Source organism: Lasioglossum baleicum, chromosome 3, assembly GCF_051020765.1.
Source record: "Lasioglossum baleicum chromosome 3, iyLasBale1, whole genome shotgun sequence".
Lineage (NCBI taxonomy): Eukaryota > Metazoa > Arthropoda > Insecta > Hymenoptera > Halictidae > Lasioglossum > Lasioglossum baleicum.
This window is the reverse complement of record NC_134931.1, coordinates 15,831,730-15,847,530: the sequence shown is the minus strand read 5'-3', so window position 1 is coordinate 15,847,530 and position 15,801 is coordinate 15,831,730. Positions and strand designations below refer to the sequence as shown.

The 15,801-nt window shown below is 37.8% G+C and overlaps 2 protein-coding genes across 11 annotated transcripts in view; one reads left to right on the top strand and one right to left on the bottom strand.

The window, feature by feature from the left end:
* Positions 1–414: 414 nt before the first annotated feature.
* On the bottom strand, positions 415–6,029 carry LOC143207593 (FERRY endosomal RAB5 effector complex subunit 3). 4 transcript variants are annotated; one of them, XM_076421257.1, is made up of 10 exons: positions 5,877–6,029; positions 4,585–5,138; positions 3,722–3,943; positions 3,448–3,651; positions 3,248–3,363; positions 3,046–3,182; positions 2,855–2,975; positions 2,666–2,784; positions 2,456–2,581; positions 415–2,146 (listed from the first exon to the last, which is right to left on the bottom strand). In XM_076421257.1, the coding sequence occupies exons 2-10, from the start codon at positions 5,088–5,090 to the stop codon at positions 2,033–2,035; spliced, it is 1,665 nt and encodes a 554-aa protein (XP_076277372.1). In that variant the 5' UTR covers positions 5,091–5,138; positions 5,877–6,029; the 3' UTR covers positions 415–2,032. The 4 variants fall into 4 exon arrangements, with proteins under 4 accessions (XP_076277372.1, XP_076277373.1, XP_076277374.1 ...); XM_076421258.1 differs by having other exon boundaries at positions 5,881–6,013; XM_076421259.1 differs by lacking the exon at positions 5,877–6,029 and adding an exon at positions 5,225–5,457.
* Positions 6,030–6,053: 24 nt separating this feature from the next.
* The window catches only part of Aos1 (SUMO1 activating enzyme subunit 1), an 85,768-nt gene continuing 76,020 nt past the window's right edge, over positions 6,054–15,801 (top strand). For 6 of the 7 annotated variants that reach the window (XM_076421263.1, XM_076421267.1, XM_076421268.1 and 3 more), the window contains exons 1-6: positions 6,054–6,293; positions 6,386–6,557; positions 7,014–7,270; positions 7,343–7,524; positions 7,598–7,730; positions 7,808–15,125. In XM_076421263.1, the coding sequence (XP_076277378.1) occupies positions 6,196–6,293; positions 6,386–6,557; positions 7,014–7,270; positions 7,343–7,524; positions 7,598–7,730; positions 7,808–7,970 (1,005 nt within the window). In that variant the 5' untranslated portion in view covers positions 6,054–6,195 and the 3' untranslated portion in view covers positions 7,971–15,125. The remainder of the gene's footprint in view (positions 6,294–6,385; positions 6,558–7,013; positions 7,271–7,342; positions 7,525–7,597; positions 7,731–7,807; positions 15,126–15,801) is intronic. The other variant, XM_076421266.1, reaches the window with a different exon arrangement.

The window sequence follows — 15,801 nt, the reverse complement described above, 5'->3', positions numbered from 1 at the left end:
CAGCCGGTCACAAAAATATTCAGACGCCGATATAAATTAATTCTTGAACGCGCAACAAACAAGAAAGAATGCAACTTACATTACGTAGTGTATTTTCATTCGTATTGTATACTCGAGGCTTAAGTGGATATCCGGAGAATTAAAAACGGATTACATAGGGATGATAGCGAATTAAAAATGTTTTAATAAAATCATTTTAAAAACCATGGATGTGAAATTAAAAATTATCATTTTAATTTCATGTATCCCATTCGTATAACGTGACTATTTATATTTTTGTGACGCAAGGATTGGATATATTTTATTATTTGGAAAATTATATTTAATATGTACAAGATTTTTGTACATTGTTGTATTAAGATTACAGTCTTACCAGTGAATAAAGCATTTTTTATTCGTTATATGTTTATTAAGAATACAGGGTACAAAAGTCGAATGATTTCTGCCTCCATAGTCGCGGTAACCATGGTTTCTTTCGTAATGCTGGTCCTCGCAATGAGAATACTGTGCAAGCAAAAAGTTGATTTTAAGACCTTCACCTTTGCCAAGGTCAAGACCAATTTTGCGGTAACTTATTTACACCAATGTCCATCGAACCAAAATATAGAAATCACGCTATGGTGGTCGCGACATATAATTTTGACTCACCCTATACCAGTGCTGGACACATTTGCCTCAATTGAGGCAAAACCGACCCCACCGCAGCGGCTACTGTCTCCTATCAGTAAGCGCAGTTACTATGGAGAAAGGACGCGCTTCAACTGTCGCGAGTCAGTGGTGAGTGGTGAGATATTGTGCAAGATTTCTCACGCACGCGCGGCAATTTTACCCTCAGTAAAGTAAAATTCTCGATAAAATGGGATACCTTGAACACTCGGTAAAATATCGGTACTTTTCCGCCAATATACACTACCGCTCAAAAGTATCCGGAGACTAAAATCGATCTTTATTATTTTCTTATGGAATATCTAACGTTTTAAGTTAAAAATTACCTATATTGGAAACTTACCAATATTAGACTAAGATTAAATACGAGATTCGTCGACGTATCCACCACGATTAGATATTGCCGCTTGCACTTATCGCGCGCGCGGCAATCTTTCTATTAGTATTTTATTATTAGTATTTGTATCAAAAATTCTCTGAATTCTCTCTGCACCTTAGAAATGAAACAAAGTGGAACTTGAAATCCTTTCAAGCATCGTTCCACTAGATTTCGTATTTGTGGATAGAAATTATATTATTGCATTTTCATTATATAATTTGTACATAAAAATAAATTCTATTGTGTTATGATACCACAATATATGTACATAATAATAACAATCACAAGTGACAAAATTGTTCTGAATATTTTTTCTACTAACTTAAACTACGTTTTGTAGAGAAAAAGGAAGTGTTCGGATACTTTTGAGCGGTAGTGTAACTGCCCCAGGACTCCACTACATCATAATATAGATACGTTACTGTTTTCGACGCTCATGCACGAGAAATCTTCCACAATATCTCACCACTGTCGCGAGTAGCTACGAAGGTACGTACGGTGGGGCAACGAAGACATAATACTCAATACGCCGTGACCAGCACAGTCCTATACCATCCATTATAATTAGAACAAAGTTAAATTTATCATCAGGATGTAAGCAACTATTTATACATCCGTATTCTCTACAGTTATCATATTTAGTTACATTTCAAAGATATATTTAAGCAATCAGACTTTGCATAGTTTATTCGAAAGAAAAACGACAATGATATTTCTCAATTAGTTTAATTGAGAACAACATTTATGCATTTTTATATAGTTTCAAATACTGTTTACAATGATTGCGAGTCGCGCAATTATCGTTCAAGGAATGATGCTCGTGAAAAATTAGTATAAACAAGAAATTCATTAAGAGCATCAGGCGTTTATTCGCAGAATTGTATTTTATTCCCAGCCGCGGTGATTGTGACCAGAATGACCGAGATACACAGTAACAAATATTTTATTATTTTTATCGCTGTACGATAACAGTGGCAAGACAGTCGTTCACTTTTTCGGAGTTTGCGGTGTACTGGTCGCTTTAAACACCAGCGGATTCGATACACGAAATATGCTCGGTAACATCGTGGCTAGCGTGCCAAATACTTCTTCGGACATCCCCTAAAAATAATGGTGAATTAGCAACTACATTCAGTTTTGAATTTCAACTAATTTAGAAATGACAAACTTCATCGCGAGTCGTGCATACTCGAGCAAGAGCGTTCTTCAATTAAACTACCAATCTTCCTCCAGGGTTCTACTGACATTTGTTCATACAACAATTGATGCAAGATATATAGATAGTTCGATAGAGGATGGTGAAAGGCAGGAATTCATCACTCGTCACACAGTTTAAACATGTATTAAATAAATGGCCTATTTACGATTCTTTTTATTCAAGCCTAAGGAAATAATCTTTTCATTAATTACCTTCGGGACAAGAAATTGTAGATTCTTCAATTCGGCGCCACCCCATGACGCCATTTCAATCATAAACCCTTTCACACATTTGAAAACCAATTCCGCTCGTTTCGTACACCATGCCACAGTCATATCCTGAAGTTTTCAAATACATTTGTTATTTTTTAATATATCATGTCTTAATATACCAAAAGACAATTTTTTAATGAAACATCATACCTCTGTCATTTCATGAACAAGAAGTACAGGAATAGTGAGCGTGGTCACATCACTACAGCAAGCAGTTTTTAGAATGTTTCGCAATCCCAGAATCGCCGGGTGTCTCGAATTGATATCGCCTGTGTTGTACAGAAAACGTTTTATTCGAGCAAGTGATTAGCATCAATAAAAGAAATAAGAGTTACTTACCGGACCTCAAGGTATCATTCACCACCATGTGAAAAATTACATGCACTTGTGCTAAATTCGAATGCCTTGTAATATAAATGTCTCCTGTCTGTAAGCTTTTGCTAGTCGTCGATTTTTTTGTCTAAATATAATATATATTCAACATATACTCGAATATTGGTCAGGTATTCTTTTTTTCTTCAATTTCTCACCTGCGATTCGATTCCTTCTTTATGATGCGCTTGCCTCCAGGCAACAGCATCTTTAACGTCGTCTCTTATTTTTTCCAATTGCTCGTCGATTGGCAGAAAGTGAAACTCTGTCGTCAATTGACATATGGAGCACAATTCTACGAAAAAACAAAATTGGAAAAAGCGCAGAGATAACGTAGAACATAATCACTCTAGTCGTTACCCTTTGTGATTCCAGAATAACTTCCTAAGTGATTGTCGCTCAATAATACTAATCCACACAAATCATTAGAATACAATCCCAAAGCTGTCTGCAGCCTCTGTGGCGTTGGATCCATTCTATATGATAAAAAACGCTTTTTTTAAATACAATGAAACTTCTATTTCATTATTAAATTTGTATTGTTATTTCCAGTAACTCACCCAGACTCGCTTTTCTTTATCCTACAAAAATCTAATACATCACCCGTCAGTATTCGTATGTTGTGCATTTGTTTCATTTGGGAGCCCAAGTGTATAGTGAAACTCTCCTCTAAAATGGGATAGTCCGCAGTTGTTTTATCCTCGGTATGCACAAAATTATCTAAGGCGGGTCGAATCGGCGGCGTCGACCCCATTGGAGAACCCCTGATGATAGTATATGTTTAAAAATGATTACATATTGATGTGGTTGTTTAATTTACTCGCATAGACATACATCGGTGTCGGTAACATATTAGTCTGTTGTTCTTCTAGTAGCCTCATAATCCAATTCCGATATTGTCGTCTCTGTTCTAATTTCAACGCATCAACTCTTGATCCCCACTGCCCTTGCAATAAACTTTGTTCTTCGAAGTGTCGTCCAGCCATCTCGTTTATGGATTTTTCAGTAGAACCAGCTTCCAAGGCTTCCACAGCTTTGCGCATTTCTTCCGTTTGCCTGGAATTGAATTTTCTGATGAATTCTTTCGCTCTTGTGTAATTTTGAAGAAGATGTACGCGATTAACAAGCCTCTTCAAAAAAGAACTCTCTCCAATTAAATTATAAAAAAGATCATTGACCTTGAACGTGATCTTTGTTATACTACAGCTATTGATAAGGTCTGCTTGAAAAGGTCAGTGCAAGCGATAATTTAACAGATACACACATTAGTGTAAAGCAAACATTATTATGTGAATTTGGACTTTTCTTTTTTAGCTTAATAATAACAGGAAAATGTGAGCAGAAATAATATGGATTATATATATTATGTACTTTATCTAATATAAATTATATATATCTAAGAAATTAATTACACCACGCGATAGAATAAACCTTCGACCTATAGATAACATTAATAGAAGGCGTAAATCATGTTTTGTTTTTGAAATACAAGCAAAATAGTTTCTTAACGTTGTCGTGATAATCGCTCTAGCCGCTCAGTGTAATAGTATTGTCGAATGCGTCATTATATGCAATATATTTTCTAATATAAACTGTTTGAACAGTATCTTACAGATACATATTCAGTTCAAATCTATCAGATATTTCCTCTTGTAGCTAGAAATCTAAATTTAGCAGTGTTACATTTAGGTACTAACTTTTGAGTAAGTTGCTCATAATGTTTATCCCTCTTTTCAATGACTTCTGTTACTTCTCGTCCAAACTTATGCTCTGCTTGCAAAATAGGTTCCAACGATGGAGAATGTACCAATCTATGGTAAGCAGCAGCGAACAACTCTTCATCTGTTGTTCCAATTGGATCTGCATAATCCACTGTTTTTTGTTTATAAATTTTTTCCCAATTTTTTATAATCTCCTCAATATCTGTATTCCCTGACATTGCATTCTCCAGGGCATTCTCTGCTCTTTCATCGTAAAATTGTAATGTTAGCTCTTTAATAGTGTTCTCCAAAGATTCTAGTAAGTCTGGTTCCACGTAACATGGTAATTTAAATGATGAGACAATACGATGCATGAGTTCTTTAATGGATCCATAGTAAGGTATTTTTAATGGTATCTCCAATACATATTCCTGATTTGTTGTACACGTTGGAAACTTATATACAAAAGTCTTCTCCACGTGTTCTTCCTCTGACATATTCATGCCTCTTCAAGCAGTTTTTCATTATATTCGTTGATTCATATCCTGCTTCTATATGAAAAAAAAAGTAAAATGATTAGCATTTAAAGAAAATTGTTTTTTTAATGTACATATAATCATAAGGAAATATTAATCACCGAATGTGGTTGATTATTAAAATACCAAGGATGATCAATGTTATTTGTTTATTGCGAATAATATTTTTTAGGGGGTCAGCTTTCACAACATTTAGATTAAAAGGTCACTGATAGTGTATAAAAGCACTTCTGATTGCATTTTTTATCTACATCCTTTTAAAAACAATCATTTTCAAATATTATTTGCAATGACATCAAATACGTCTTTCTGATAAATTTTGTTAATATCGACAATAAAAGGAGTTTGCAAAAAAGTATCTCAAAATCTATAATTAATAATTATATGATCAGAAAAAATTTGAAAAGTATTTACAATATCGACCGCGAGGGCGCCACTGTGAGAATCGCTTCATTGTTTATAAATTGTTTTACAATTGAGAATCGCAAGAATAATAATACGAAAGTGATACTTTATGTCTCTAGGAGATATTTATATTTCTGATAGTAAACATCACTTGCCAAGTGTTGTTTTGAATTTATATGACCATCGCATAGTTCCTTTTTAAAGCTAACCTAAATGTTTGAAATTGTATACGTACAAATTGTTTTTCTTTTCGTGGTCGACGTATGCTGTAATGTCAAATTGTATTTCGACATAAAAAAAATGTTTTGCACCGTTTACTAGCAAAACTTTCTGAGTAAACACACTCACATACTTGCCAAGACCTTCAATTCAACGCCCCCAGCCATTTAATAAACAGTTTCTCCAACATAAATGCTGGTACATTTCAATAATATCTGCACCATTTCATTCAATATTTTGGCATTTTATAACGTAAACTCTTTTTACATGCTGTATACGTAGTATCTCAATTAAAATTTTATTTGATGATCACTTTTTCCTTTCATTTAAAGTAAGATTTCGTTATGTTTCCTACACTGCGTTCAACAAAAAGTGTCGGTGTCGGTTCAATTTGAGAGCTTCGTTTTGGCGGCTATAGATTTTTCAGCATAAAATCAGCATTTACAAAATGGTCGAGGACGATACTCAAAACGTCAATTTGACAGATCACGAGGCTGAGTTGTACGATAGACAAATTCGTCTTTGGGGTTTAGATTCACAAAAGCGGCAAGTATATCAGAAACTAACCTATAAAATGTGTAATCTAAATATATATAATAGAACAAATATTTCAATGTTATAATATCGATTACTTGCAGCTTACGGGCAGCCAAAGTATTATTAATAGGCCTGAATGGTTTTGGAGCAGAAATAGCAAAGAATATTATATTAGCTGGTGTAAAAGCAGTTACATTTTTAGATCATAGAGATGTTACAGCTGAGGATCGATGCTCTCAGTTTCTAGTATTTAAAGATTCAATAGGAAAAAATGTAAGTAGAGTGTTAAGGCTGTAAACTCGCGTTTCCAGGATTGCAAGGGTGCGGGATGTGCCTTCATATTTCTTGATAATACAAAAATGGGGTTTTTTAGTAGTCAAAAGCGCTAGATAAAGGATCAATCTAGCATTCAAGCTTCCCAAAGTGACCGACTTTTGCGTTTTCGAAGCATAATTTGCATTATTCAACAGCATGTAGTTGTCTCAGCTTTATAAAAATAGCTACATGCGCAGCTATATGCTTCCGAATGCAAAAGTTTTTGTGCGATTGGAAAGTTTGTGAGCGAAGATTGATCTTTTATCTAGCACTTTTGATTACTGAAAAGCCCCTTCTTTGCATTATCGAGAAATGAGAGGGTACATTCCGCATCCTTCAATCCTAGAAACGTGTCTATCTCATTAAGATATAACAGTTATGCTCATATCATTTTTATACGAATTGTGTCTTCAGAGAGCAGAGGCATCCTTACAAAGGGCACAGAATTTAAATTCTATGGTCAATATCGAAGCAGATACATCCAACATCGATGACAAACCAGATACATTCTTTAGCAATTTTGATGTTGTTTGTGCAACACAGTGTACCATTACACAGTTAAAGAGAATTAATGAGATATGTAGAAAACATAATGTAAAATTCTTTTGTGGAGACGTTTGGGGAGCTTATGGCTATACTTTCGCAGATTTAATAGAACATGAATTTGCAGAGTAAGTGTAGCATTGGTATAGATATCTTAAATATTTAAAAATAATTTACCCATAAGGCAATCATCCCCACAGAGATATAGTACAGACAAAGAAAATACTGCTTGCGGAAAGTGGAGAACCCATACAGAAAGAAAAGTTTGAAAATATAACTGTAACGGAGAAGCGTAAAGATACCTTTGTGCCCTTTGAATCAATTTTGGATGCAGAAAAATCTATCCTTCGCAAAGAATCTGAGATTTACTATATGATGTTAAGTAAGTTTAGTATAGGTTCTGAATTCAATTTAATGATAGTAAGTACTTTTGCCTAGAATATTTGTGTTTTTAGTAATGCTCAAATACCGTGAAAAGTATGGCAAAGATCCGTTGCCCAGCCAAAGGGGTTCAGAGAGTTTTAAAGCCGAAGCAGAGGAAATAATTAAAAAATACGAACTCGAAGATGAAATAAATCATTTAATAGAGTATGTATAATGGGAAATACTGATTCTTTGGTGTTCGCTTATCTTCAGTGATGTTTAATATGTAATTATGAATTTAGGGGTGACGTGTATGCTCAAATTAGTCCAGTATGCGCTATCGTTGGTGGCGTAATGGGTCAAGAAATAATTAAAACAGTCTCACAAAAAGGCGCCCCGCACAATAACTTGTTCATTTTCAATCGAGATACGTTGTGTGGGAAAATTTTGAGATTGGGTCAGTAACGACAATTTTTTCGCGTTGGTATGCCTCACTGTTTCAGTGCACTGTTATCTTTACAACCATTAATTTTACCACTTATTATTCCATGTTTTTTGCTACGAAACCTTAATAAATGTATGTCTCAAAGAAATCAATATTACTGTGTTCAATTGAGTGTTCCTTTAAGTTCTAAGTCTCGATCACTATCGAGTTGGTGTATGATATGTGTCTAGCTATATGCAACTGTTCAAAAGTTTGGGATCACAAATCACAAAAATGATCAATATCAATGTAAATTTTTATCTACCTTTAGCTCAACGAATCTTAAAGAGAGCAAATAATTTTTTCTTTGAATCTCTATTTGTGTGTGATAAAGTGGATTGAGATTGATGAGTGGATTGATAAGAGAAAGAGAGTAGTACATATAGTGTTTAAACTCATTTCTCATTTCTGAGAAAACATGACAAGAAAACTGACAAACTCATTTCTGTGTGTTTAGTAATCAAATGCTCCCAAGTTTTTCAATAGTCTATTAAGATATTTTAACAATGAATATTAGTATATACATATACTGTAAGTCATATGTATTTACCCCGGGAAAGATTATTTTCTTGGACTTTCCCGGTGTCCGAACGATTCTATAGCGTGTCAATGCATTGCATTTTGTATGTGTTTGTGTTTGTCGAGCTGCAAGACCGAAGACAGTTCGATCGCTCGAGTTTTGAAGCTATCTGTACTTCCAGTATTTCCCTCCGCAGTACTGCATTTTCTCGTTTATGTTTTTACACGTGCTTATTTCGCCGTTCTTACCGAGTGGATGTAAATGTTCGGTGTACACGGACACACAGACAGCTATGGTAAATGTGGCCTATCTCAAGCACACGCACATCGTAAGATATTTTTGTTCGGAGCCTGGAAGGGGTTCTCGTGTATATGGAAATATGACTCACTTTTCCCGGCTTCCGTCGGGGCAATTTGAGACTCGCTTTGTGGATTTTTTTCGTGTCCTCCCGCGTGGAAAACGCGGTGGGAAACGTAAAATGGAAATTGAAAAATTGGAAAAGGGGAGCGAGTTGGTAACACGGCTCGTTATGCTTTATCGGCGCTCCGATATTACCTGCGACGACGTGACGGTTTCTCTTTCGTGCTGCCTATTATTTAAAAGGCGCTTCTGTATATCATCCCGCTGGCAACGTCACCGATGAAATTGTCCTCGTCACCGTTTCAACTTATTGTTAGTTGACTTTATTCACCGCGAATTACGCTAATTGCGCCCCACCGTACCGTGTTTGTCGATTACTTCGATGCCTGCGATTCTGTAAAGTCTGTAGCGACACCGCGTGTTACAAACCCGTAACAAGTGAACGAATTATGTGTTAATTAGAACCTTAGGATTACGAAAGAAGACCTTTAAATCCATTGACTAATACTACTAGCGCTCAGTAATTTCTTCGGTTCCCTAAGCTGAAGAACGTTCGAGAGAGTGAGTGTAGTAAAGTTAAAATTAGGTAATTATTTAGAAGTTTGGCCATTCCACCGATTCCAATAGATTTGAAATATGTATATTGGCAAATTTACCATTCAGAATAAATTTTTTCTACATATTCTACATTTACGAAAAATTATTTTTTAAATACGTTTGCAGACAAGTATTCAAAAATTTATAATTACTTACACAATAGAAAGAAATTTATTTACTTATTATTTTGGAGGAAAACAACTATTTTCTAAACTTGTGTTCTTTATCAGCTTAGAACATAAACCTCCAAAAGGTTTGGAGTCCGGGCTCATCGCTCGACGGTACACACTGAGAACCAAACCTGACGAAGATTCCGTCACATTTCTAAATTCTGCTACAGCTTACCCTTCCATTATTAGGGCACATGAATAGGCCCGTGTCGTAAAAAATGATATACATAAAATTGGTAGACAGCCTGATCTTGATGCATTTATGACAAAAATGAGTCGGTGTAATGTAAAACATTAAAAAAACATTAGACGAATTTCAAAATACTATTATATAATTTTCAACCTATTGAACATATTAAGAAAGAAAATAAATCTCTATTGTACTCCGGTTGGTGCAATTCAGGAACACTTTTATTTTGCATATAGATCCGCTGTCTAATAATTAGCTAGCTTCGTTTCACTGTCTCTCCAAGTTTTCCTTATGGGAAAACTCCATGAGAGTAGTTAGTCTTCAGACAACAGTCGTCACACAACCTCTATCACACGATCGTAAACCAAGTACTCAAATCGTTTTAATACGCTCCCAACCTACTCCGTCAAACCGAAGACTCCGAAGTACATTAAATACTTTGACATACCGCGTCGCTCATCTAACGTCTCGGTTATTGTTCAAGTTTCAAATACAGGGTGTCCCAAAAATGTCCGAGTTCCTTGAACGTTTACCCAATTAAAAATATCATTATTACACTATAAGAAGTTAGATGCAGTCAGTTAACGTTGTTGTCAAATCATGTTAATATAGGATAATACTGTCGTCGACTAAAGTCGTTGTCGGACAAAGTTATTGTCGGTCAAATCTGGAGTCGGTGAAACCTGACTCGGTGATTTTCATGGGACCGAAAAAAACATATGCAGAATATTTTTCTTAAGAACTACCTCTCTCTCACAAAAGTTTCGTTAAAATGGGCTTGTGTGACTTGAATATGTTCCCTTGTTAGGACAAATTCACTGTTACGACTTTTTTATGGTTGTGCTGGACTAAGATATTGTATTGTTGAGAATATACGTCATGCATTTAAAGCAGTTTAATAAATCTTCGGAATGAGTGCTGCCTAACATTGTAAAACGTAAGGTCAAAACCGCAAAATTCGAAGCATATAATAACTAGACAGCAACTGTATTGTAGCAAACTATACCCTGTCCAACGGGTGTGAGAGAATTGACGTTACCCTTCTCAGGTGGGCAGCAAAGGACGCACGCTGTTACTTTACTGTCTCGTCTCGTTGGCCAAGGTGTAGAGTGAAATAGAAATTCGCTTTCTTTCTTTAACCCTTTGCAGTCTGAGCTGTTTGGCTCGAAAGTAAAACATTTCTTCCGACCTAGTATAATTCTACTCTATATGATCTTTATCATTTTATGGATATACAATTCATATAATACCTGACACAATACTTACATGTTTAGTAATTGATTAGATGCCAACATATTTAATAATGTAAACAATATTTTGAATAATGGTACAGCAATTTTTAGTTGACGAGTGCTAGGGGTTAATATGTTTAATATAGGTGTTGAACATTTTAAAATTCTTCTAATCTTTTTACTGTATTAAATTCCACCTACTCCTTTTTGTCATAAATTCATAAAATCCGCTGTCTAATAATAACTGAAGAATATTATTTACCATAAAACTGTAAATAGACTCGATGAAGGAGAACCGATTTTTATGGTGTACGGGAAATCGCGGCGAGAAGTCATCATGGTGTTGGCGTCATTTCATTGGCGGAATGACGCTACCACTCACGCGAAATCCCCCGTCGCTTTTATCTGCGTGCATCAGTACCTGACGCGCGTAGGCGGCCGAGAATTGATTCGATTTTCACCGGAGAATTATGATATATCGTCTTTCCCCATGGAAACGATTTCGTTAGATATACCGGCCGATCACCGACCGCGGTCGTATGTAAATTGAAATGGGCTCGCACATAAGCCTGCTCCTGGTTGCAGGTATGTACACACGCACGCGTAACATGTTTCTTAACGATCCGGCCACGTGCTTTCACGGCTGTCGAATTATGTTCCGCCGCGATGCTTCGCTCCTCTCTGCCTACCGAGAAACCATTAGCGGGACACGATCTCATCTTCGCGCGCGAATGCTCGCCCTTGATCCTTTCAATTCGATATTTTGTTGGCGCGCTTCTTTAGCCAGGGGCGAGTTTCGTTGATACATCACTTATTTGTCGCCGTGTCGCGAGTGCGTCCGATTGCGTCCGATTGCGTTCACTGACGATTTTTAATGGTTTGGCTGTCGTTTCGAAGAAGTCAAACGATCGAATGGCAATTTCATTAATAGAAACGGATTCGGAATCTTTATTAATTCAGACTAGTTTTGCTGATTAGATTCAGTTGACAGAAAATCCTAAAGAAGTATGTGCTTATAATTTTCTTAGCCACTTAATTTTTAAAGATATGATCGAATAGGTTTAAATAATCCCCGTGACCTATTACTCTTTCTTAGTTTTCACATTTTTGAGTAATCTTTATTATTTTTACTGGAAATATTTATTGCCCGTAGACATGTATTTGGACGTTACAATAAATATTTCCAGAAGTCGAGAAATAATTGTGCGGATTGTCGACGATTAAGTAGTTAATCAATTCAACAGGAACCATTTTGTACCTGATACGAATCGGTACAACTGTTATCACCGCTGCGCCGAGCGGTTTGGTTTTATCAGTAGAGTTACGTCCGCGGCGTTCGTGCATCAGCGCCGTAGAAATGCGCACAGTTGCTCTAAAATATGATCGAGCGGCACAACAATTTACTTCCCCTTCCCTCCGATTCCCGGGAAGCGATGTTATCACACGGCAAATAGGTTAGAAGACGTACAGGTACTCCCAGTGAGTCAGGTAAGGAATTTACCAAGTCACGGGTACTGCATGTACACTCGCTGAATCAATACGACACGTACGCCTCTAGGAATGCTAAATGACTGCGGCGCGGCGTAGCAAACATAGAGGAACGCGTATTTCATTACGGGCGATACGCCCGCCTAAATATTCCTTTGAATTGCTCGTTAACGTGAAATTATCGTCTCGCAAATTGAACCGAACGATTTTACCGTCGTCGTCCAGGAAATTTGACTCTCAGCAGTTTCCTGTTTAACGTTCCACTTAAAATGCTGGCGAAGCGTTGTCGTTAACGTGATACGTGAAATCACATTGGACCTGTACATTATACCGGTCAAATACAAAGATACTTATCAGAGGATGATCGGTAACTAGTGGCACAGCCGAACAGGAGGTGATTATACATTAAAAAATCAGTCAAACATGTAGAATAAAATTGTTTCATACGAGGCTTTGTTTTTGAGAAAATCAGGTTTAAACACCCGCCAAAGCATTTGGAAGAAGTAGGACTTTTGTGGGACTTTAGGGAATTGCGTGGCCTAGTGTTTGCAGGAAGTAGAATCAGTAGGTCATGAACAGACGCGTCAGTTTATTCCTATCACGAATCCTCCCAATTGTGAAGGACATTCAAGGTCACTGAAGGGCTCTTTGAATACTTTCGTGTTGCCTCTGATTATTATTAGTACGCTTATAGAACGATTATTGTTCGTAAGATCTCGGAATATATGACGATATGAAGTTCCTCAGCTTCCGTTGCGGACATGTTATTCTCCACTATCCAGTGAAATCGAAGTTACCGATATCATTAAAATATCGCAGGATACTTTCATACAGAAATTGTTCTCCCATAAGTTAGGTTGACGCGCTTCAATCTGTTCGTTTTGGGGGCCGGGCGTGAATTATACCCGGACGCATTTGTCGTAAGGACAAGAGAACTGGTTTGCTAACCACTCTCGCTTCGAAGGGCTCTCGTGGGCGGGGGAGGGTGCCTAGAAGAAGAAAAAGGAGTCGCAAAGGGTGCGCCCTTCACACGTCCCGGCTGCAACGGCTGATTTATGACACGACGAAAATTATTGCCGCCGTTAAAATATCTCGAGGCGTATTTATTGACAGACACGCGTTTGCCTCCGCGAGACCGTTCGTGAAATGAGCCGGTCCTTACGGACGACAAGACTGTACTTAAGCCGACTCTAAACGCCGGCTGTAAAGCCTCCGGCGTAAACGAATCGGCGAGGGATCGTTTTCGACCGGAACGTACCGCGTTTCATCCAAATATGCCACTTTAATGGCTGGCCATTCCGGCTTCTGGCATTGAGAGACTAAGCTTTCAGTTGTTTTTCAACCACGCCACAAGAAATTATTCTTACTTCATGCTTCGAAGACTCCACCCCCTTTTATTCACTTCACCGTTCGCGTCTGCGATTGCAGCATCCGCTTATGCTCGTACGCTTAAAGCAATTCCGCTACTTTCAAAAATCGCGAAAACAGTGATGAGCAGCGTTGAATGCTTTTGTAATTGAAATACGTCTAAAAAGATTCTGTTATATCGTTTTAATGTTGAGTCACTGTACATAGTACCCAAGAAGAAGAAATCCTTTCTTATAACGTAGATTTGTATTGTTTTTATCTCAGATTATCTCCCATATAAAATTTCGTTTTCAGAGAAGAAGAAGAGCGTAGATGACACTAGTCTCGATCTGTTCATTGCTACATTTACAAATTGTCTTTACGTCTTCTTATCATGAAATGCAAGGTACGTGCATCTGCTAGACACCCATTCAATTAATGCGCACCGTTATGAAAAAATATGTGATCGCTTTTTCGATAAACAGCCAATTTTCATTCAGTTAAGAGGGCAATTCCCGCGTTCCCCTTCCGAGCATACATATAACACATGTCTTAGCGACCCGTTCGGCTAAATCGGGCTCATAATATTCGAGGAAGGAACCGGAGCGCAAACTGCTTTGCTGCAAAAATTGCGTACGTGAGGCAACTGCTTACGACATCGTTGGGCTACTGGTGGTTTCCTATTTATACTGTCCGGAACAATGTTTCCTTCTTATCAGTGTCTTATAGTCTGCGTCGCGACTCAGTTTATTAACCTTCTCGGCCCTTGCCCCGACTTGTGCAGCCTCGCTTTTCCTCCGTGTTTAAAGGGTTCCGTCGCGCCATGCCGCGCCATGCAGCGTCGACACGAATCCGGGGATGCTCGTAGGTGAAACTTCGCGGAGTCGAAGGATGAACGCATAAAAAGGCTTTCATGGCCCGTTCCCTGACCGTAGGGACATCATATTTTCTCGTGGAGGCGCGCGGATCACCGGGCCACAGTACATTAACAAAATAACGTAATAAAATCTGCCTGGCACCGCCAGGACCCCTCTTACCAGGTCCTGTTTCTTTCTCTCGTTCCTCTTTTTCTAGGTGGCCGCTCGTAAAGTCGGATACATTGTGCGGCCGGCCGTGGCGTATTCGTCATGTCTACGACCGAAGACACGCGATCCGCTAAAGGATTGACCTCGCGGAACGTCCACGACTCTCACCCCACCGAGCTGTTCCACGAAGCATCGATTCACCAACGGGTAAGTCGCGCGAGAACTTTCCGACAGAACTTTTTTATGCGGCTGACATAAGATTTGCTGGTTTACTACCCGACGTCTCCCGGATATTTTGATTACTCCGCGCGAATGTATACCCCGTGATCGGATGGCCGCGTCCAGGTATACTAGAGACTTTGTACGGTGGAATTGAACGCTGGAATGCACTCGGGGAAGTCCGGCTGTACTCTCCGCTTCTACTCTGCTGATTTCAATTGGGAAATGAAGGTAGAACCCTAGGATTCTACGCTCCTACATCCCGTGATAAAAATATTGCGTTGGACCGAACTTCGTTTTTAACTGCTTTTTGTTTTTCTATAGTTCTAATTTTATCTTTATAAGGGTGATTCCTGTTCGCACCAGTAAGGGACTGTCGTAAAGGTTGGAACACGTTTCGTTTTTTAGCTTTAAAATTTCGTAGGGTGAGAATTACGTAAAAAAATGTATACCGGTGGAAAGGTATAGTTGCACGCTACGTTTTCGTCGCAGAAAATACAATGATACCATTAATGGATAAGAAGTTACAGCCAATTTTCTGAAGACAATGTTTTCGACAAAAAAAAATTCTGTTCTACTTTTGCGAATTTGAATTTAAGATCGCTATGAACTTTCGTTCTAACATGAGAACATGAGTGAGAAGTATGACCTAGTAAGTATTTTC